Source organism: Giraffa tippelskirchi, chromosome 5, assembly GCF_054371585.1.
Source record: "Giraffa tippelskirchi isolate mGirTip1 chromosome 5, T2T-mGirTip1v1.2.pri, whole genome shotgun sequence".
Classification (NCBI taxonomy): Eukaryota; Metazoa; Chordata; class Mammalia; order Artiodactyla; family Giraffidae; genus Giraffa; species Giraffa tippelskirchi.
In genome coordinates this window covers 22,120,688-22,145,169 of record NC_137279.1, presented here as the reverse complement: position 1 = coordinate 22,145,169, position 24,482 = coordinate 22,120,688, and the positions used below count along the sequence as shown (strand labels likewise).

Below are 24,482 nucleotides of genomic sequence, written 5' to 3'. Positions count from 1 at the left end.
TTCTAATGCTCTGGGCTTCTTTTACTTCTTTATATACACCATAGCTAGCATGCCTCTGGGCTTTCAAACATGCTATTCCTTCTGGTCTGAGCTCTCCCCAACAGTGGCCTTTTGCTTGGCTAACTCTTGCATGCGTGAGTGCATGGTAAGTCACTTTTGTTGTGTCCAACTCTTTGCAACTCTATGGACTGTAGCCCGCCAGGCTCCTCTGTCCATGGGATTCTCCAGCAAGAATACTGAAGTGGGTTGCCATGCCCTTCTCCAGGGGATCTTCCTGACCCAGGGATCGAACTTGTGTCTCTTATGTCTCCTGCACTGGCAGGCAGATTCTTCACCACTAGCCTTACTGCCCTATTTTTAAGATAGGTGTGATTTTTATTTATGAAGTCTTCCAGATCTTCCCAGTCTGTAGGAAGTGTCCCTCCCATAGTTTCCCACTGCACAGAAGACTTCACTGACAACATCATTTATTTCACTGAGTAGAAGTGGTTTGATTACCTGTTCAGTAGACCATGGATATTTGTTCAGCATCACGTGGCCAGTGTCTTCTACATTTATTGGTAGGTACTCAATAAACACTTTCTAAATGGATGGAAAGACTGCCTTATTAGAAAATTCATGGTAGAATTTTAATGTTAAGTTTGATGCTAAAATGGTGAAGGGAAGGTTTTTTCTTTCTTTCCCCCCTTATGAGGGGTGGGAATTTCTATTTCAAGTGCTTTTAAATGAAAGAAACACTTAAAACTATTGACTGTTTCTTTTTCCTAGCAATTTGTCTCAGCAACATAGAAGGACTAACTATTCTTCAGAGATAGTTTTAATTTCATTCATTGAACTGACATTTAAGCTTGATTGGTAAACTCTGCAGAAGTTGGTGGTAACAGAAAGGGGGTTAGATCTCTCAACAAGCTCACCAGAACAGTGGTTCTCATACCTGGCTGTATGTTAGCATCAGCTAGGGCAAGTTCAAATCTCAGTGATTTGCATTAATCTTCTGCAAAGCTGCCTAAGTCACTCCAACGTGCAGCCAAAATGAAGAAGCACAATCTAGAAGCACGAACCTTTCTTCATGTAAGAACAATATCGGTCATGGGACTTATACTTTCCTAAAAATATCCAGAATAACACTTTCTTTTCTCAAAATTATTGTAGCAGCACTTTTGCATGCTAGATTTCACATGTCTCTTTGGGTTTATTTATTTTGGAGTTAATAGAGAAAATACAAACACTGGTAACTCCAAAGAAATGGTCAAGTTAGATAGTTTGGGGAATTCTTTCTTGTTCATATTTTATAACACACACACACACCCTTCTTTTCTTTTCATCCCATGTGAATTACTTTCACATACATATCATCATTAATCACATTTATCAGGTTAATGTTTCATTAACCCAACTTCCCAGGAAGCTAAAATAAATGTGCTTGACTTATATTTTATCAAAAAGACCATATTCTATTCTCCCTCATCTTTCGCTCCAGTGGTTACCTTTTTCTCATTCATTGCTATCTTTATGTGTGAAGTTTAGATTAACCCCATTAGGGCCCACAATTAATTAAAATTAGAAATTATCCCAGCCTTCTAACTTAGACAGCCTCTCCCTCTATAAGTTGGTCCTTCATCAAGATTCCATCTGAAAGGTAGTGTCATAGTAAGATCTTTTAAGAGTAATTGTAAATAACCATCTTTCTGAGGGTCACTTTTCTGATGAACATAAATCTATTGAAGGTCTATAAACACAAACATAGGTTCAGACTCAATACTGTAAAAGGGCCTCACTTTATGCTTATGCATTGTTTGACAGTGTTTGGTTGTTTATACCTTCAGTGAGGTTTGTCTGATGTGATTTGGGAGAAGATTGGGAAAGGGCTTTATAGTTACATGTGTGTACTCGACCCATCTCTACACACATAGGGAGATTGTTTAGAGTGGCAGAGAGTTAAAAAGCATAAGGTCTTGACTCTGTTCTATTGGGTTAATGATGATGATGATAATGATGATTCAGCACTATATGCTATATGAAGCACTTTACATATATTACCTCATTTATTTCTTATGACATTGATAAATCTTATTATATAATAAAATAATAGTATAATGTAGAATAATATACTATGCTATAATAATATGCAACTTGAAATAATAATAATAGTAATACATTTAATTTAATAATGTATATTAATACTTACAGTTAATATAATAATATAGTATTATGATTCTATAATTTAATAATAAATACATTATTATCCCCTCTTTCTGGTAAGGAAACTGAGACTCAGAGCATTGTTAAGCAGCTATCCCATGATCACTCAACCATGATGTTAAGCTCACTCTAACTCCAAAGCCCACGCTCTTGGCTAACAAGACTTTTGATCTTGAGTAAATTACTACATTTCTCTGAGGCTCTTTTTTCCACCTCTGCAAAATAATGGAAAACCTTAAGTGACTTTAAACTCTGAAAGTCTATATTTTATTTTCTATCTCAACAGAATCAATGAGGAGAGTTAAAACTTTGGTATAATACCAGTGAGAGAAGTGGTACATGAAATTTGTTACCACTAGGAAAAAAATAAGCAGGGTTATATATAAACACAAACACTACACAGACATGATCTTAGTAGGAAATACTTAAGGTACTACTTGGAGAGATTCTGATCTAGATGAAAAGCCAAGGTTTTATTCTCTTCCTTTTGATGGGTTTTGGTGAATTGTTCTCCATTCACACCCAAGAGGATGAGTTCTAGATCTTTCTTGAAGGCAGAATATTGCATACATTTATTAAGATTTCTAGAATTGAGTTTAAAGGTTTATTTATTTACCTTACAATATTGTATTGGTTTTGCTATACATTGACATTAATCCACCATGGGTGTACATGTGTTCCCCTTCCAGAACCCCCCTCCCACATCCCTCCCCATCCTAACCCTCTGGGTCATCCCAGTGCACCAGCCCCGAGCACCTTGTATCATGCATTGAACCTGGACTGGCTTAAGCATGTCTCTAAAACTTCCAAAGAAGAAAATTTAGTCAAATTCTTAGGAAGATTTTCCTTTGTCCAAGATTTCTCTCTTGGCTTAGTGCGTGTGTGCATGCCAAGTCACTTCAGTTGTATCTGACTCTTTGCAACCCTATGGACTGTAGCCCTCCAGGTTTCTCTGTCCATGGGGATTCTCCAGGCGAGAATGTATTAGAATGGGTTGCCATGCTCTCCTCCAGGGGTTCTTCCCAACACAGGGCTTGAACCTGCATCTCTTGTGTCTCCTGAATTGGCTGGCATGTTCTTTACCACTAGCACCACTTGGGAAGTCCCTTGGCTTAGTATTAATAGTTAATTACACAGGTTCTGAGGTTAGTGAGATCTAAATTTGCATCTCCACTCTTCTATTTATTAGCTCTTTGATCTTGGGAAAGTCATTGATCTCTATCAAACATGACTATTTTTATCTACCAAATGATAATAAAGAAAGAGGGATACTTACAAATTTTTACAAGGATTGAACAATACAATAGATAGATGAACTGGGCACAGTTCTTAGTCTTGTTCAGCTTCAAGTCAGCAATAGCTGCCGTTTATCAGCATCATCAACATCTCCAGCAGGTTTCTGCTCCTTGTAAAATGACTGTTGCTTTTGGTGTGTTTAATGGGTCATCTTCTTTAGCCAGGAATCTACTCAGCTACATTTTTATCAGGGGCTATCATCTCCCATTCTGTGGTTGGTTTCTATGCCCCAGAAAAATAACATAGAGACCAGAAAGACTGAAAGTGGCATTCCAAATGGGAAGTACAGGTCTTCAGTTACAAGGTGGTAAGGGAGTACATTTCCCCTGCTTATAAAGGGAAAAACACACATCAAAACAGAATGTTCATTAAATTAAGAAAAATGCTTGTACCCTCCACCAGTCAGAACCCCCTCTGAATGTTTCATCTCATCCCACTATGAGGTATCCAAACACTATAGTGGCTTCAAGTGGACCATGAAAAGGAAAAAGGGGAATGTGGCAAAAAGGAAACGGAAATTAAATCATCAACAAAATACAGGTGGACATACTTCAAAAATTAGGGTGGGCAAATACAGTCAAGCTGGTCTCAGAGAAGGGAAGGGCATGTCCTTAGAGATACTGCCTAAATTTTTAGGCTCTTTTGATCTTTTTGAACCACAGCTTGATTCTCTGAGGTTCAATTGATTTTATTCTACCATTGGAAGAGAGAGAAAGTCTTGGCGAATGAAATGAAATGTTCAGTTGAGGCAAATGCCTGGATTTGTAATTTTAAAAAATTCAAAAAATTTTTTAAAATTCAGTAAAATAATATACCTAATTTTTAAGCTCTGTGTCATAACATTATGCATATACGTACATGATTAGATACTGAAGTGAATAAACCTATGTATATAGAGACATACTTGCTAGCCGTGATTTGCCAATTAATGGGTCACACTGTAATCTTTATGCACACCCATGCATCTGTGAGAAACAGAAATTTGTTTTCTTTCCATTAAGACATTGTCTGGCTTTCTAATTAGTGTTTATAGTAAATACATTCAAAGTTTATCCTTGGAATGCTCAATTCTTTTGCCATTGTAGGATACTGTGAGCTTTAGGCTGATTTATTACAGCCTCTTTTGGCACAAAAGTGACTGAACCTCTGCTCCAAGCCTTGGACACTCGCATGCACACCTGGGTACAGGCCAGCTTGCTGCTCTAGGCTTCACAGGCTCAGGCGATTGGCATGCAGCCTTCACTTTGAACACAGCATTTGTTGAACTTAAAAATTTCCCTGTGACCTTCAATCCCAGACTAGGGAGAGTCTTATTGTAAAAATTGCCCTTTCTCTTCTGTTATTATATTGACCACTGATTTCTCTATTCATCAGGAAAAATAACTTTAAAAATCTAATAAGTGCTGGGTTGTTAAATAGAAGCCAATAGTTTCTTCAACCCAGAATTTCTCTCCCTGATGCCCTTTCTACACTTCCTTTTTCCTTCTCCATCCAATCTCAGGCTCCTGCCAAGTCCTTCTTCAGCATAGTGGGTGAGCATTTTGATTGTGAGCTTGGCTTTGTTCTTAAGGGTCAGGTCAGGCCCAGCTAATTTATGAACTGTCTCCTGAAGGATTCTGGGTGGGACAATAATCTGAAGAATTAAGCAGGGTGGAAAGTCTGAGTAGAATGTTAACATTCCACATTTTAATCACATACACACAGGGAAAGGGTGGAGAGCTTGGTCATCCGAGCTAATAATTTCCCTGGCTTGTTGAGCCTTATATGTGCCAGTCATTGGATCACATGCTATCTATACACTAACTTATAAAATCTTCTAGTGACCCTGTAAGGAAGCTATTATCCCCATTTTTCAGATAGGAAAACTGAGAGAAGAAAATGTCAGAGAGTCAGGAAGGGCCACAGCTGGGCTTCAAGCATTAGTTTCCTGACTTTGTCATCTGCTCTTAACCACACTGCACACCATCTTTCTAATGGGAATTACTCAGTGTGATCACTAACAGCCTGCTGAAGGCCACTATGACCTCTGACTTCTCCTTTTCAGTCAGAAAACACTGGCCAATATTAATCAGCCTTTCCATTCCAGCCCACATCAGATGGATGAGGCAAATTCAGGGTCCACCTGTGTGAATTCTGAAGTCATGACATAGGTCACAACTTGCCACACATTCTGATAACTCACTAGTGGGCTCAGGTCTCATCCCTGCTGTGGCTTCTGGACAAGACCTACGTCAGGAGCTTTGCTTTCTGGGAGAGCAAGAGTGATGGGCAGAGATGGGGTCATGAACTCCCAGGGGAGGGTGTGGATGTGTGCACATCCTGTGAGCACTTTTCATCAGGTCCTGTCTGTGAGTTGGACTGACCAGGAAGAGGAATAGAACATCTATTCTTCAACTAGAAGCATTATGAAGATAGCTGAAGGATTCCTTGCGGATGAGAGAACCCACTCTCTGAAATGGAATCCATACAATTTTCAGCTCTTTTCTGCCAGACTTTTATCCCACCCAGGCTCTCCTTTTCCTGCCCTGCCTCTTCCCCACAGAGACTACATATATGCCTTTTTTTCCATTTACACATTAGACCAACGCTTGAAACACAAACTGCCTTTCACATCACTGGCTCTTGCATGCACTGCTCCTTCTGTGTGGTGGACTTTTCTCCTTCTCTAACAAACCCATCTTTAAGTATTCCCTTCCTGATAGCCTTCCTTTGGTTCCTCTTTGGGTTCCCACAGTTTAGTCTTCTGGCCTTATTATAGTATTAATATTTGTTTCTACAATAGCAGGACCTAATGCAATACACAGGCATATACTAGTCCTTAATGAATATTTGTTGACTGAACATATGAATGGACAAATACAGGCATACCTCATTGCATTGCTCTTTGCTTTATTATGCTTTGTGGATAATTGTGTTTGTTTGTTTTTACAAATTTAATGTTTGTGATAACACTGTATTGAGCATTGGGCAAGTTTATTGGCATTATTTTTCTAACAGCATTTCCGCATTTCGTGCTCTGCATCACATTTTGGTAATTCTTGCAATGTTTCCAAATCTTCCACCAGCAAAAGATTATGACTCACTAAAGGGTTCTGATGATGGTTAGCATTTTTTAGCAATAAAGCATTTTTAAATTAATATATGTACATTTTTAAATATAAAGCTATTGCACACTTAATAGACTATAGTATAGTGTAAACATAACTTTTATGTGCACTGGGAAAACAACAAATGCCTACGACTTGTTTTATTGTGATATTCACTTTATTGCGGTGGCCTGGAACTAAACCCACAATATCTTCAAGGTATGCCTGTGACTGAATGATAAAAAATAACGAAATCAAGAAATTCCTGTTTAATCTTTCCACATTTTAGACTCAGTTCATCGCTGCATTTTGGTGTAATCACTAACTCTTCAAACACACACTGAAGGGAATAGATACAGAATTCTGAGGAATAATTTTAATAGTTATTATACATGTTTGGGTTTAAATTACATGCATTGGAGAAACCTTAGGATGTTTTTAGATCTGGAGGTAACCTGAGGAGATTTAGTAGGAAGATAGCTGTCAGTTGTGTGAAGAATGCATGAGAGGCGCCAAGAAACTCGTAGAAAAGAGGTTAAGTGAGGGCTATTGAACTCGATCCCTGGGTCAGGAAGATCCCCTGGAGTAGGAAATGGCAAACTATTCCAGTATTCTTGCCTGGAAAACCTTATGGACAGAGGAGCCTGGCAGGCTACAGTCCATGGGGTCACAAAGTCAGACATGACTGAGAGGGCACGTGAGCGCACGTGCGTGCGCACACACACATGCGTGCACACACACACACACACACACACACACATTGAACTTGATGTGAGAGAGGCTAAAGGTTGGACAGTTTAGGCAATGGTAGTGAGGGATGAAGAAGGGGCTCCAAACGTGAGGTAGGGGATCAGACTTAGGGACAGGACATTATTGCATCTGCCAATTTGGAGACCTGAGAGTTCACAGCAGGAAATCCAAAGATAGAAGTGAGGGGTGGGGCTTCAAAGGAGACTGGTGACCACATGATTGTAGGGGTCAGCAGTTGCTCATTCTCACAGAGACGCTCTCTTTTACATGGAAGAGGAGCTTTGTAAGTTACAGGCACTTTTATGAGTCAGGAAAGAATGAAAGGTCAAAGCCCATGTGTCCAATGCGCTGGCCCTGCTGAACTGTTTCTCATCTAGTCGAGTGGACTGGGGCTGGATCTCAGGAGGCCTGGTGAGAGAGAGGGCAGGACAACTGCGATCGGCTGTGGACTAGCTATGCCTGGAGTCTGCTGCTCTCCATTTAGGATGTTGGCTTGAGAAACCAGGTCTGCAGTTTGTTAAGAAAGCTGGCCTGGTGTTTGGAAGCGCTGATGGTTCTGTCTGAGGTGGGGTAGAGGACCAGAGGACCGTGCCTTGTAAAATGATCTAGAGCATTAATTATTAAACTTTAATGAGAATAGGAATCACTTGGAGACTTTGTTAAAATGCAGATTCTGAGTGAGTCTGAGTGGAGCCAGAGATTCTGCATTTGCAACAAGCTCCCTGGTGATTTCAGTGCTGCTGTTCTGCAGCCGCACTCTGAGGGGTGAGGATATTCTCAGCAAAGAGTCTTTCTAATTTTAACCCTCAAACGGACCATGTGCCATGCAAAATGCTGGGCCAATTAACGTTTAGGTTTCCCAACCTATGTAATGGAAAGAGTGACCTGGTTACTCCTTGCTCTTACATTTCTTTTTTCAGGATATTCTGTGTGGTGGGACTTTGAGATACTCGGTACAAAAGCACGAAGTAAAGGGAGGTAATTTATGCGCAGCTCCACTTCTAGTAACACTAGCGCTTCCATATTATGACTTAAGGATTGGCATCAGACAGAACCTAGTATGGGCATACCTCAGAAATAGTTGGGATTTGGTTCTAGACCACTGCAATAAATCAAATATTGTAGTAAAGCAAGTGACACAAATTTTTTCAGTTTCCCAATGCACATAAAAGTTGTGTTTACATGATACTGTAGTCTCTTAAGTGTGCCATAGCATTATGTCTAAAAAACCAATGTACATAATTTAAAAATACTTTATTGCTAAAAAAAAAAAAAAAGCTAACCATGATTTGCTAACACAGAGTTGCCAAAAACCTTCGGTTTGTAAAAATTGCAATATCTATGAAGTTCAGTAAACAAAGCACAACGAAATGAGGTGTGCCTGTACTGATCCCTGCTCTGCCTTTAACCAGCTAGGTAACCTCAAGCGGGTTATTTTACTTTTCTAAAAGCTTACTTCATCTATAAAATAAGCATCTATACATTCATTGAACCTGTGTTTTTTGGTACCTGTTCCATACCAGACATTTTGCTGAACGCTGAGGATATAACACTAAATGAGATTTTGCCCTCACCAAGCTCACATCCCAAAGAGGGAGACAGGGAAAAAAATGAAATAATTACACAGTATGCATTCTATGCAAAAATGTACAGGTGTTTTGATGAAAAATCCAAAACATTAGAGGTATAAAATAAGGATGCTCTTGGGTGGCAAACATTCTCCTTAGATAGGAAGATGAGCCCACCATGGGAAGAACAAAAAGAACAGCATCAGAAGCAGAGAGAATGGTACTAACTTCTTTGGCAGGAAAGAGCTTGAGTTGTGCTTGGGATTCTAAGTCCAGTGTGGACAAAGTAAGTGAGATGATTGGGGCATAGGATCAGTTCAGTTCAGCCGCTCAGTTGTGTCCAACTCTTTGCAATCCCGTAGACTGCAGCATGCCAGGCTTCCCTGTCCATCACCAGCTCCCAGAGCTTGCTCAAATGCATGTCCATTGAGTCAGTGATGCCATCCAACCATCTCATCCTCTGTCGTCCACTACTCCTCCTGCCTTCACTCTTTTCCAGCATCAGGGTCTTTTCTAGTGAGTCAGTTCTTCGCATCAGGTGGCCAAAGTATTGGAGCTTCAGCTTCAATATTAGTCCTTCCAATGAATATTCAGGACCGATTTCCTTTAGGATTGACTGGTTTGATCTCCTTGCAGTCCAAGGGACTCTCAAGAGTCTTCCCCAGCACCACAGTTCAAAAGCATCAATTCTTCAGCACTCAGCTTTCTTTATAGTCCAACTCTCACATCCATACATGCTGCTACTACTAAGTCGCTTCAGTCGTGTCCGACTCTGTGCGACCCCAGAGATGGCAGTCCACCAGGCTCCACCGTCCCTGGGATTCTCCAGGCAAGAACACTGGAGTGGGTTGCCATTTCCTTCTCCAGTGCATGCCAGGCTCCTCCGTCCATGGGATTTTCCAGGCAAGAGTACTGGAGTGGGTTGCCATTGCCTTCTCCGCATCCATACATGACTACTGGAAAAACCATAGCTTTGACTATAGGACCTTTGTTGGTAATGTCTCTGCTTTTTAACATGCTGTCTAGGTTTGTCATAGCTTTTCTTCAAAGGGCGTAGGATGAGGTCAGAAAAAGTGGGGCTAGATCATGCGGGACCACATGAGCAAAAAAGTTTGGATTTTATTTTGCATGTAACAAGAGTCAATTGAAATGTCCTAAGCAGGAAAATGACATATTCTGATTTATTTATTTGTTTTTACAAACTATCCCTCTGACTGGTGTTTGTGGACTAGGCAGGAAGGGGTCCAGAGGAGAAGTGAAGTCTCTAGTTGGGAGATGAGAGCTAAGAATGTTGGCTAGTGCTCATGGCAGTAGAAATGCAAGAGATGTGGGGACAGATGGAGATATTTGGGAGGTAAAACTAAGAGGCCCTAATGATGGAACATGATCAAATGGGAGCTTGGGGGAAAGATATGAATGAGATTAAGAGTGAAATCAAGGATGTTTCCTACATATCGTTTGGTTAACGGCATAGATGGTGGTATCATTTGTTGAACTAGGAATGATTGGAAAAGAGCATGTGTGGAGAGAAGGGAATCAAGAACTCACGTAATGATAGATCTTATCACACAGAATGGGTTTGAGGGGAAAATGCTATAGATATATATCCTTCAGTACAATGCCTAGCACTTCCATACTCAGTATCTTATTGTTTTTCTGTTAATATTATTATTACTCACGAAGAACTACTCATTGGAGACGCCAGATGCCCTTGATCAGTAAAGACATGATAATTCCCTTGGACTCAATAATCATACTTTTATTTTCTCCAATGGAAAATAAATATTACTTTTGAAAACCCTGCAGTGGTGATAGAAGGATGGGATAGATTCATGTGTGCCTCAAGCAACATCAATCAAACTTTCAGCCAAGTTTTGATTACAAGATCTTTATTTCTGGCAATGATGTAAGAAGCAGAAAGAGCACAGCTGGATTTTCAGTACTAGGTGGATACCACATGTTCTGAAAATTGGAAAAAAGCATCTTCTAACTTGGAAATTGTGGTGATTTGTCTGGAGTAGTTAGAAGGAAAATAAATACAAACCTTCCCCTACCCCCAACCCCTCATGGTACCATTTACAGAGTAAGTTGCCTGGCTGTAACTATCCTGCTTGGTCTTTGCTAAGCATCCAGTCTTCTGGCCGGTGTTGTTAGGTGGGTGATTTTGCACTCTGATTTCTATACCTATGGTTTATTTTTACTAGCTTAGGAAAGTAGCATAGATTTTAGTAGTTTGCCAACCTAACTACATATTAGACTGCTGACAAATTAAAAAATAAAGAGTGTGAGGCCAATTCCATGAAACTTAAGACTATCTAGTTTTTATACAGTTCCTACATGAGTTTGATGGGCTGGTCTACAAATGTCATTTGGAAACCATTGTTCTAATGGTTGGGGTGTTACGTTATGATTGCAAAACTCTGAATTCTATCCTTGCTTTTGCCAGTGACTAGCTTGCTGTGTGGCATTGAGCAAGTCACCTCATAGTTATTAATGTGCAGTTTTCTGCCTGTAAAATGAGATGTTTTAGCCTCTCTTACTCCATCGGGATAAAGAAAATACAGAGAGCTTTGAGTCAATAGAATATCTCAGTTGAAAGACACTTGCAGTAGATTCTCAAAAAAGTCTTGGAATCTCTCCTGGTTAGGACCTGCTTTGTGTGCTTTGTCTAATATCCAATACCATCCTTCTTTGAAATGCAAACTGATTCACTTCATGAGCTAAGAAATCTCTCTCTCTTTTTTTAATTCATACACATTATACAAAGGAGGTGGACCATTCTGAAAAAAACAATGTTTTCATAATGATTTTATAAGTATCGGAGATTACTCCTCAAGATCACCAAACTAGGAGAAACACAGAGGAAGTCTGTGTATCCCTCGGGATTAGCGTTCTGCCTTTGCTATATAGGCTTTAGTTCTCTTCAGGGACCTACGTGGAAATAAAATTTTCTGAAGCTGGGAGAAATACAAGACGCCCTGAATTCCTCCTGCAATCACAGTACCTTTTTGAACAAAATGAAAAGAACCAGCCCATGGCACTCAAGTGTCAACCTCCATACCTGGGGCTCTCATTTCATAAGCCCGTATAGGTACGCACCGTGGAGCTGTGAGACAGCCGGGGCTATGAAGAACGGACCAATCAAATGCTTTGTGAGAAGTCTGTGGGTGGAGCCTGAGTTGTGTCATCTGGTTGGGTGACGAGCAGAAGCCAGCCACTGTGTAAGGGAGATGAAACTGAGGAGAATCCTTGAGGTTGAGGGGGCATAGGAACTCTTACAAGAAGGAAAAGGTATTTCCTAGGGAATCAGGACTCTCCCAGTCTGTCCCTTGGCCTGTCTGTAGTGCCTCCTCTGGGGCACCAGTGTGAACTGTGCTGCTTCCGGCCACCTCACAGACTGCTTCCGGCCACCTCACAGACTTCTTCCTTCTTCATCACCGATCTGACTGGTGGTTTGCAGCACAGGGCCTGTCACGTTGCCTGGGTACTGCCCACAACATCCAACTCACTCTTCCCCAGCCAAGTTTGATCTGTCTACCCTCACCTCTGAGGTTATTAAACTGGCAAAGAGATATATAAAATCGACATTCTTGAATGGCTCTTCACTCTGGGCGAGGAAAGGCAGGACTGTTTCCATGGTTGAAGTGTTCCAACCAATTCACAGAAAAATACCACATGAAGTCAAAATATTGTCGTCCTGGCCAAGCAAGGGTTTTCCTTTATAACCATGCTGACATGCAAGGTTTACAGCATTGCCTCTCCTCTGGTCTCAGTGGTTTTGCTTGCTCTCTGCGGCCGGGGGATGTCAGTTCAGCCGAGGTGGGGGGTGGGGGGTGGATTTCATTTGTGGGACATGGTAGAAAGGAGAGAGTCTCTGGGAGGATATAAACTCTGTAGTGTGAAAAAGGAGTCGAATATCCAGTCTTGGAGAGAGACAAACATGAGCTTCATTATAGTAAAAAGAATTGCCTACACTTCCTTGAAGATAGATTTGAGAAGACATTTTGAAAATATCATCTTCCTTTGGGGAAAGAAGCCATATAGTACATAGTGTGTGATTTCATTTATATCAAGTTCAAGAACAGGCAAAATAAATCCACTCTGATGAAAGTCAGAAGAGTATGGGTTGCGGGGTATTCAGTTGGGAAGGGAGATTTTTAGGGGAACTGGAAATTCTCTGTGTCTTGATCTGAGTGATGAGTACCCAGGTTGTTCACATGCAAAAATTTCTTGAGCTGTATACCAAGTTGTGCAGTTTTCTATATGTAATTTATTGCTCAATGCAAAAATTTCAGATGAATCTTCTTTTCTTTCTTTCCTTTTTTTTGGTCACACTTATAAATGTGGCATCCAAATAAAGGACTCTTCAGTAGGAAAGAGATGTTATGGATACTGAAAGTGGATTGTAGAGCATAACATGCAGTTGAACCTGACCCAGGAAGGACCACAGGATTCAGTGGCAAGCTGATCTGGGTCCAAGTCCTGTCTGCAGCTTTAACTGTGGATCTTTGAGCTAGCTTTAAATCTCTCGGGCTCACTTTGCTTTTCTGAAATGTGGATAATAATATTTACCTTTAACTGCTATTTGGGGGATTTGGTGAAATACTGTGTGTAGGTATTTTTGCCAAACACCTGAAATATAGCTCAAAAATAACATTTATTATCGACAGATACTAGATATATGTCCACATAAACTATGATGCTAAAGAATTCCAGTCATAAATTCAGGCTTCTTTCCTAGAATACTACTGGGGATGAAGGTATGAATATGAATCTAAATAACTGTTTAGCCATAAGTTAAGCACTCCTTCATGAATATCTAGGTGGATATTGTTAAAATATGTTAAACTATTGTGGTGGTTTAGTAGCGAAGTCGTATTTGACTCTTGCGACCCCATGGAGTGTAGCCCACTAGGCTCCTCTGTCCATGGGATTTTCCAGGCAAGAATACTGGAGGGTTGCCATTTCCTTCTTCAGGGGATCTTCCAGACCCAGGAATCGAAACCGGGTCTTCTGCATTGCAGGTGGATTCTTTACTGACTGAGCTACGAGAGAAGCCTGTTAAACTATTAAAATGTATAATGTTAAACTATTAAAATGTATAATGTTTAACTATTCAAATGTATAATGTCAAACTATTAAAATTTATTTAAATTACTAAAATCAACTGCATTCTGGGCTGTAGGATCTTGGTGAAATTACTGAACATCTCGGAGTAGTTTCTTTATCTATGAAATGGGAATGATAATACTACTTCAGTAGGGATATCCTGGTGATTTGGTTTTACTAAAATATTTAGTGTGCTCTGCAGTGTGCTTAATACACTGTGAGTTTGGGTTAAATAAGTTTGGTAAATATTTCATCAATGCCTAATATAAGACAGATTTTTTTGTTCTTGGGAATTGAAATTAAGAATAAAATACAATCCTTGCCTTCAGGCAGCTTCCAACCTAGTGGGAAAGACAAACATGTACACATTTATAAAATAATTTGAAAAATGTTATACTAGTATAATATTAGAATACTGGCAAAGCATGCAGGAGGCATTGTACAGAAGTCCATTAAAAGTGTGTGGGTGAGGGCCATATTTAAATTTTAAAAAGGCATCATGATGCTGGAAAATAACAATTCAAGGCCATCATGTGATTGAATCAGTGGTTGTTGTTGTTTAGTCGCTAAGGCGTGTCTGACTCTGTAACCTCATGGACTGTAGCCTGCCAGGCTCCTCTGACCATGCGATTTCCCAGGCAAGAATACTGGAGTGGGTTGCCATTTCCTCCTCCATGGGATCTTTCTGACCCAGGGATTGAACCTGCTTCTCTTGCATTGGCAGGCAGGTTCTTTACCACTGAGCCACCAGGGAAGCCCTTGAATCAATGGACAAAGGATTATTTCTATTTTTAGAATCACAAGATTATCTGACTGGGGTTGTTCTGAATCAGAATTGGATTCGATAAAACAGAAAATGGAAAGCACTTTCAGTTTGGCAATGAGTTAGGAGGGAAATGAGATGGAGTTCGAAGTGGTAAGACCTAATCCTACTGACTATTGACTACCTCAAATGCAGTTACTCTGGGTGGAGGCCATATCTCTGCATGGGAAGGAAGGGCAGTTCTTCCAGGACAGTATTGAGTCATGTCTACTTTGAGAATCTGATGAAAGCCATGAATACTTTCCAAGAAAAAAAAAAATGGACTTGTCAGCAAACAAAATGGCCATAGTCATTTCCAGCAATACTCCTGCCCTTCTGAAATTCAGGGTAAGAGCTTCTGTTTTAAGAAGACCCCCACTGCTGTATCTTCTCTCTTCTCTGGAGAACCAATAAATATTGGCAGCTTCATTGATTCCATTACTGTATTAATACTGATGATCCTCAGATGATTTCTGGGTAGTCCCCTGAGTGTGTGATAACCTTTGCTATACGCCATCCGACCTGGGATGTCCCAGGCACTTAAGTGTGAGACTGCTCCAAGACGATAACCTTAGAGAAAACCCAATTGCAAAATCTAGACGCTGCACAGATAGTTAACAAGGTCTCTGGAGAGGAATATACCAATATCACTACACAACAGCTAATGCAATCACTGCCGTAAAGTGCATTATTACTGTTTTTCCTTCCATGGCTTAGAAATTAGGATGAAGAGGTAAGACACTGGGCTAACAAGAACCAACTGCTCCCGTCTATTGGCTAATCCCTGTCCCATGTGCCAGACTTCTCCGGTAACCTCCTTGAGGATTCTGATGGGCTCTTTTGTTTTGTCTTATCAGCAAGTCCCTGAAGATCCAGTGCCTGGAGGGTGGAATCTGGGAGCAAGGCAGCTGCATCCCAGTGGTGTGCGAGCCCCCCTCCCCTGTCTTTGAAGGCATGTATGAATGCACCAACGGCTTTGAGCTCGACAGCCAGTGTTTGCTCAACTGTAACCAGGAAAGTAAAAGGGTAAGGATGACTTGAACTTTATTTTGGATCAGGCTGTGCTCCAATCTTGGTGACCAATCCAAGAATGTTGAATAAAATAATCTAAATGAATGGCAACAGGCAGGGCCTAAGTTGGGATTCTAACCAGAGACGTCGATATCATTTAATAGGGAATTCAGAAGATACTACGTTCTGGAATATCCTCTCCTCTTGGATAAGAAGAACAACCTGATGGGTTGGATACCTGGGTAAACTGCAAAAAGGCTCAGATTCTGATTTGGCAATGTGATTTCCCCCAAACTAACTTGGCTGGAAATGCTGGTATCATACTCTTTAATAGAAAACAGTCTTGAACAGAAACACAAATTCCTCAGCAAAGGCAAAGCTGAAAGCACTGTTGGACTGTTGTTCTCCCTAGGATTTTGGCACAAGAGGTCTCAAACAAAAACCACAGTCTTATCGTGGTTACGCGACTAAAATCAATTTTATTTTAGAAGCTTTTCAAGTACTCTGCACAAACCCAAGACAGGAAGTTAAGCAGACTTCCTAAGCAAAGATCAATGACCTTACCTTCTCTCCTGGCACATGCGTTTCTCTCAGTGTTCAGTACTCCAGGGTAAAGACTACAGGACACATGTGAAAATACGCCATGAAATGAGTCCCCTGGGAAATCAAGCACACCTGCTTGCACTAATTGTTTAAAGGCTCAAGGAGTTGGCCGGATGAAGGGAGAGTTATCTGTAATTCTAAAATCTTATTTCTTGGGCTTTTTGAGTTAGTGCTATTCTCTATGTTCTGCATATAAGGTACTTGGTGATTACTGGGGACATGAAGCCAAGAGTTACACAAACAAGCACACATGTAGAGAAAAGGAATAGAATGTTGATGAGACCAAAAGCAGCTATGATGTGTTCATTTAAGCAGACAGGAAAGCAATAAGCACCTTCAGAAAAATTATGACTTAGTTCCACTGGCTCAAACTCATTTTGCAAAAAATCTGACATCTGCCACAAGCAGCATTTGTGGGAGAGTATGAATGGATCAATGCAAAAACGACACCATCTGGGAAAAAAATTTCCCAAAGCTATCTCAGAATACATGGGTCACATTTGGTAGCTTAAAGTATCCTTATATCCAAAAGAAAACACACTGTTAATGATTTTCTAATGGCAAAATTATTCATGATTTCTTCACATCAAAACAGCAAAAACTTGTCTTGACTGTTTTGGGGAAAAGTCAATAGCAACATAGTTTATTATCTCAATAGTGTCTTTTAGTCCAGGTTCTGCAATTGGAGAATGCTACCATTTAAGCAGACTACTTTTGTCCACACTCTAAAAGAAGTTAGCAAAACTATAATGTCCATGTTTTCGACTTTTGATATTCTAGCTTCCCATCCTCTGCACGAAGGAGGGACTGTGGAGTGAGGAGTTCAAGTTATGTGAGAACCTGCAAGGGGAATGCCCACCACCCACCTCGGAGCTGAATTTCGTGGAGTACAAGTGTGAACAAGGATACGGGATTGGTATGTTTGGGAAGAGATGCTGACTTCTGCTCCCAAGTAATCCTCCTATCAGGCCTGGCTGGATCTTAGATCAGATCCACCATTCTGCCCGAGGAGTGGATAGAAATTCAAGTTGACTTTTAGCTGTTTCAGTTAAAATGAAATTTATGACAATTTTTTTTTCCACTCCTCCACACACGTGTAATGTTGATGGTGCTGCTGAGCTATTTGTGTAGTGTTTGGTCATGTTACCCAGTGCAGCCTGAAAACAGATTGATTTTTGGTAGGAGTTATAGTTCCAAGAGGAAAGGTGGGACTGTGTAGCCACACACCACACATGCGCTGGGCACCTGCTTCATTCTCTCTGCTGCTGTAACTTGAGCAGAGAATTTCCAAAAGGAGAAATTTGAGATTGCCTTTGCCTGCCTGGATCAGCAGCCATTCTTTCTCTATGGTAAACCAGGCTCCAGAACACAGGGACAACTTTTCTTTTTTAATTGGGGTATAGTTGTTTTACAATGTGTTAGTTTCTGCTGCACAATGAAGTGAATAAGCTGTATGTATGTATGCATATATTCCCCCCCTCTTGGACCTGCTCCCACTCCCCACCCCACCTATTTAGGTCATCAGAGAGCACCAAGCTGAACTCCCTGTGTTATACAGCAGGTTCCCACTCTCTATCTATTTTACACATGGTAGTGTATAAATGTCAATACTCCCCTCTCAATTCATCCCACCCTTCGTTTGCCTCTTGTGTCCACATGTATGTTCTCTATGTCTGTGTCTCTATTCCTGCCCTGCAAATAGGTTAGTCTGTACCATTTTTCTAGATTCCACATATATGTAGTAATATACAGTATGCGTTTTTCTCTTTCTGACTTACTTCACTCTGTATGACAGTCTCTACGTCGATCCATGTCTCTACAAATGACTCAATTTCTTTCCTTTCTATGGCTGAATAATATTCCATTGTATATATGTGCTACATCTTCTTTATCCATTCATCTGTTGATAGATATTTAGGTTGCTTCCATGTCCTGGCTATTGTAAATAGTGCTGTATTGAACATCGGGGCACATATATCTTTTTGAATTATGAAGTAAGTGAAGTTAAAAGTCTATGTGGCCAGGGATAATTTAAGTGAAATTAACTCAAATTGGCTCTGTCTGAACTTAAGCATCATAGAAAAGAGATCCTGTTTGTGAAAAAACTTTTGAGACTAACCCTAAGTTTTTAATTGCATGAGCAAGGAGTAATTTTCCAAGTCATTCTAACATGTGTAACGCCAGTAGATGAAACTTGAGTTAATGAGAAAGCTTGTTAGTTTCTGAGACTGTTCTTTACCGTCTTCAATTTGCTGTTTGCACTGAGAAATCTTGTGGCCAGACAAGGAGTAATAGGATGCTGAGACTGTGCTTCTCGCGTGGTACCTCACAAGAAAATTTTTATATCCCCACCCTCTAATTTCTACATTAATGTATCATACACTCACATGTATAGAGTCCTTAAGAGTCATGTAATTCTTTGAGTTATACAAGTCAGTGTAAAACAGGAATAGAGGTAAACCTGAAAAGAAACTTGGAGATCATCAAATCTTTAGATGAGGAAATAGAGAACCTTGAGAGTCTGCCTTCTTTGAATAGAATTTTAGAAGATACTCAGACTTCATGCACAAAGAAATAGAGTGGGATTTTCCTTTGAAAGGCCGCCACAGGACCAAAATCTCTGCTTTTGATTTCTCCTCATTTCCTCTTTTAATCAATAGGTTTCTTGGCTACCAGAGTAATGATCTTCAGTGTTGCAGGCATTATAAATCCACCTTCATGATTTCTGGGCCATTTTTTCCCCAGTTAGTAAAGTTTTTAGGTAATAGATCCTGCAATTGTCAGCTTCCAGGAAATCATATAAGCAGAAATGCTATTAAAAGTACTTAAAAGGCATCAACCAATCAGTATAGACCTTAGCTGGCCAGAGTCCTAGAGTGGGGTCTCAGAGGTCTGCAGAGCAGGAATTAAATCTTTTATTGCTGGGTCATACAGAGATTCAGGGATTCTAGAGGAAGGGGTATATGTGACCAGAAAGGGGAAGAGCACTTGGGGCCAGGAAGTTAACTTGGCACGGTGGTTCTTTACTGGTGAGTACAGGAGCATCTCTACAGGTGCATAGTAAATGAGTATCAGCCTTGCCTGTGACCATGTTAATGAGGTGATCTACAATGTAGAATGATGGACTCTATGGACATGAATTTGAGCATACTTCCGGGAGACAGTGGAGGACAGGGAAGCCTGGTGTGCTGCCGTCCATGGTGTTGCAAAGAGTCAGACATGACTTAGCGACTGAACAATAATAACACAATGTAGAAAGCAATTGTTTTTGAAAAACAAAGCTAATGATTCCAAGATGTGAAAGACTGAGATGCACGAAGTTCAAGTCTCTATTGTAAGTTTCTGTTCCTTCAGGTGCAGTGTGTTTCCCATCGTGTATTGTGCCCCCTAGTGATCCTGTAATCCTTCCTGAGAACGTCACTGCTGAGACTCTGGAGCACTGGATGGAACCCGTCAGAGTACAGGTAAGGAAAGCGTCATTTTTTATATGCTAAGGAGGTAAGACCACTAAGCAGTTCTCAACTGGCAGCATATTCCCAGGTGTAATTTCAGAGGCTTTCAAAGCATCCTTAGAACGAACAACCACATGGATCATTCCTAGAGAGAAGGACTGAAAGTAAATAAGAAAAGAGAAAAGCTTGAGAAAAGATGACCCATATCCAAAGGAAAGTTTAAAAGAATATAGAAGGTTGACTGAGAGGCATAAAGAATGATAATACAGGAAGGAAATTTAAACAGAAAATTACCACTAGTAAAAAAAAAGATTGTAAATTGACTCTACTCCAATAAAGTTTTTAAAAAAATAGAATAGCAAAATGTAGGATAAACCAAAGTTATGAATAAAGATAAGAGAAGGGTAGAGAGGAAAAAACAATGAAAAAAAACTGAAAACAGGGAAAGAATGATGAAAGGAAGTAAGAGAAGTTGACTTTATTTATTTAATTCATTTTATTTTTTAATGGCTGTGCTGGGTCTTCAGTGCTGTGCACGGGCTTTCTCTAGTTGTGGTTCGTGGACTCCAAGGTGCACAGGATTAAGCAGTGGCACACAAGCTTGGCTGACCTGAGGCATGTGGGATCGTCCCAGACCAGGGATCGAACCCATGTCCTCTAACTGGCAGACAGATTCTTAACCACTGGACCACCAGGGATGTCCCTCCCCTGGTTTCTTAACCACGTTAGCTCCTGACTCATAGTTACCTTACCTAATACTACTGGCATAACTCTTACTGAATTCAACATCCACACATCTGGTCCTTCTGAAACCTTGGTTCTCAGTTCCATGGCCTCCTCTGATCACCTTTACCTCCCTGACTTCCTCTCCCACATGCCTTCCTTGGCTCATTCTAATCTTGCCACAGTAGCTCTTGGCTGATTCTTGAACATGCCAGACACATCCTACCTGAGGACCTTTGCCCCGTGGTTCCCTCTGCCTGGAATGCCCTTCTCCTGGGTATCTTCATGTCCTGCTCCTTAGCTTCCTTCAGAAATTTACTCAAATGACAGCAAGGCCTCCTTTGAGTACACTATCTAAAGTGTTAACTCCCCTACGCTTTTGTCTCTCTTCCCTCTTTTATCTTTTTCTCCTTAGGACTTATCGTGACCATGCATAGTATATATTTAATTCATTTATCTTATATATTAATCAGTCTCTTCCTGCCACTAAAATAAAAAGATCAGTGAAGAATTATGGTTCACTACTATATCCCCAGATCCTAGAACACTACCTAGTATGTAGCAAGTGTTCAATAAATACTTGTGTGAAATGAATAAATGAAAAAGAGAAAGACGGAGAAGATAGTGTGGTAATACAGAATTTCTTCTTAGAATGGGAGCGTGGAGATATCAGAAAACCTGGGAGATGGCTTGTACAAAAACCTTAGAAGTTTGTTCTTGCAGAGTCACCAAGACATAGACTCAAAGAGGTACCACATTTCATTTGGAAATCATTCTCAGATTGCTCCCTTTTCCTCACAGGCTAATTGTGCTGTGTTATTGGCGAGGATGTATGTTAAAGCAGGAGGATAAGGAACAAATACTCAAGTATGATTCAGGGGTGGGGGATGGGAGGAGTGTGACCCTATCAATTCAGTCACTCAGCAAACACTTATTGGGGCTTACTGTGTGCCCTAGAACTATGCTAAGTGCTGGGAATATGAAGAGGGAAAAATGAGAGTCCCTCTGTTTATAAGACTTACAATCTGGCCATAAAAATGAACATTTATAATAATGCAACATGAGAAGTGCCTTGTTTGTGGTAGAAAACTGTAGGAACACCCAAGAGGAAGCAACTAATTCTTCTGCTCAGGAACTCTGGGGGTTGTGCATTAGTTGTTCAGTCATGTCAGACTCTTTGGGACCCCATGAACTGTCATCCCTCAGATTCTTCTGTCCATGACGTTCTCCAGGCAAGAATACCAGAGTGGGTTGCCATTCCCTTCTCCAGGGATCTTTCCAACCCTGGTCTCCTGCATTGCAGACAGATTCTTTATCATCTGAGCCACCAGGGAAGACCTTGGGGTTGGGGAAGGAGCAATAGACCAGGAAGCTTTTCCTTTGGGTCATAAACTATGATGGAAGGGAACACTCTAGTGGGTAAGAAGTTGTGTGCGTCGGAAACCAGAGTATGTGCTGTGGTGAGGGAGAGGGGAGATGGGAGCTAGAGAGATGGGATAGGACGGAGGCAGGTGGACGAGACCCTGCGGTGAATGGTGCACTCCTCTCAGGGCGCTGAACCCAAAGAGAAGACTGTGCACCAGTGGGAGGGACTCGGGGAAGTCCCATTGGAAGTGGAAAGGAGAAAGCCAGATAAACACCTTGCTTGGTTCTCCCATCCCCTGGCCTTTCCAGACTTTCCGTACCATTTCCCATAATCTGTTGTGAAGGTTTAGCTGAAATTAGAATACCTGAAGAAAGGACTTCTGTCTTGTGTTCCTGGAGCGTCAGACAGAGTAGCCCCTATCAGTCCCTCTAACTCAACTTCTTATGTGAAAGACTTCTCTTTCTCTATAAGCAGCTAAAGGGGAAAAGGCTTGGAACTTTTACAATCCATTTTCTCCACCTGAGAGATGAAGTGCTTCAGGAACCCTTCTATAGTTACTTTAGCATCTTCCCAACAAGGTATCCGATGAGCATAGTTGGTGGATTCAGGGTTTGGGAGACCAGAGTGCGGGCCTTCCGGTGATAGGGGTTCTTCCACTTCCACTTTCTGAACAGGACATTCAGAGAAGAGCAGGTCACTTTTCTTCATGAAGACAGCAGAGACTTGACTATTTCCAAACTGGAAAACAGTATCTTCTGTTTTATTAAAACCTCTCCTTTCTCCACTCTCCTTTGGGGGAGTCACTATTATTTATTTACCTCTATTCCATAGCATTTTGTTCATGTTTATATTCCTACTTCCTTTTTCAGCACGGGGCAAATTGTAGGTGTCTTATAAATGTTGGTCGAGTAAGCAAAGAAATTGCTATGGCATCATTTTCTACTTTGGAAGTAAATACATATTTTCTCCTCAAACTGGGTATGTTGCTGCAGCTTCCTACAGTTATATATAATTATATCCTTGTCAATTGAAAGTTGCAAACCCCAGAGAGAAAATGCAGAATTTATTTTCTTCTTAAGCCAAACATCAAACATTATCATTTGTATCACTGCATTTATCATGACTACGGTCTAGTCAGTAAATTCCTGGTTTTGGAAAATAGGTTATCCAAGCATAATTTTGAGGATGACAACATCTAAGGAACTCTGTAGATCTTGGGATAAAAAAATTGTGTTTAAAAAAAAGTTGAGTTTTTATTCATAATCTCTGTTCTTCATGAGCTATATAATTTTAGGCTGCTTTACTGTTCTGTGCCTCCACTTCCTTGTATGTAAAACAGATATAATACTTAACTCATAAGGTTAGTTGGAGAAGGCAATGGCACCCCGCTCCAGTTCTCTTGCTTGGAAAATCCCATGGACGGAGGAGCCTGGTAGGCTGCAGTCCATGGGGTCGCTAAGAGTTGGACACGACTGAGCGACTTCCCTTTCACTTTTCACTTTCATGAATTGGAGAAGGAAATGGCAACCCACTCCAGTGTTCTTGCCTGGAGAATCCCAGGGACAGGGGAGCCTGGGGGCTGCCGTCTATGGGGTCGCACAGAGTCGGACACGACTGAAGCGACTTAGCAGCAGCAGCAGCAGCATAAGGTTAGTATGCATATCAGATGAGAAGCATGTGACTAGAATTTAATTTTGTGATTGATTCATAATAATCTTTCTTGGTTGGTTGTCATTCCTACTGGAGACAAGCTGCTTCCCCTCACTTCTGCCTGTCTCTTCTCATCTGTAATGACACACCGTGCTTTTTATAATCTGGAGATGCAATTAAATAATGTAGTGGCAGGTCGCAGTGTGCAATATGGTTAGCAGCATCATTACTTTAGTAGCACCCTTGAGACTTGTGTCATATTTCTGTGTGTGAAAATAAAGTGAAGTAGCTAAATTAGCTGCTTCCAACACTGTAGTGGAAGAAATCAAGTAACTCACAAAATGAACTTCATTCTTACCTTGAAAGAGTAATTTGTTCCTAAAAAAACCCCAAAGGTCAGAAGTTCAAAGGTTAAAAGCATAATTGACATTTCCTGAAGCCCCAAATCAGTATTTTTTATGCCAAAAGGAAACCAAAGGTTAATCCAATAGTTAATATTCATTATTATGCAGTCACTAGCCACCATGCTGTTACCTGTACTCTCTCAGCTCTTTTATAGATATAATGAAATTAAGAAGGATTGCTTACAAATGAAGCTTACATGGGATGCTTCACCTTTAGGGAACTGAAACTTTGTTAAAACAGAAAAACAAGAAAAAGTCAATGGAAACACAGGAGACAATGATGAGTTTATTGCGCTTGTGTTCCAAGATCCTCAGAGATGAGATTATGCACTAACCACAGATGAACCCATAATGTCTGCCATTTTGTGGCATTCAATGGCTCTTGAGCGGTGGGAGATCTAAGCTTGTCCTCACAAAGAAGTACCTATTACACCAAAGCAGTTGTATTAAATGAAAATCT

The 24,482-nt window shown here is 40.7% G+C and overlaps 1 protein-coding gene and 1 long non-coding RNA gene across 2 annotated transcripts in view; one reads left to right on the top strand and one right to left on the bottom strand.

The window, feature by feature from the left end:
* The window catches only part of PAPPA2 (pappalysin 2), a 292,528-nt gene that overhangs the window by 219,736 nt on the left and 48,310 nt on the right, over positions 1-24,482 (top strand). The window contains exons 17-19 of the mRNA XM_081493669.1: positions 15,671-15,839; positions 17,208-17,343; positions 19,782-19,891. Coding sequence (XP_081349795.1) covers positions 15,671-15,839; positions 17,208-17,343; positions 19,782-19,891 — 415 coding nt within the window. The remainder of the gene's footprint in view (positions 1-15,670; positions 15,840-17,207; positions 17,344-19,781; positions 19,892-24,482) is intronic.
* On the bottom strand, positions 10,775-12,069 carry LOC145507324 (uncharacterized). The gene is made up of 2 exons (XR_014054776.1): positions 12,002-12,069; positions 10,775-10,864 (listed from the first exon to the last, which is right to left on the bottom strand). It is a non-coding gene; the product is annotated as an uncharacterized LOC145507324 (long non-coding RNA).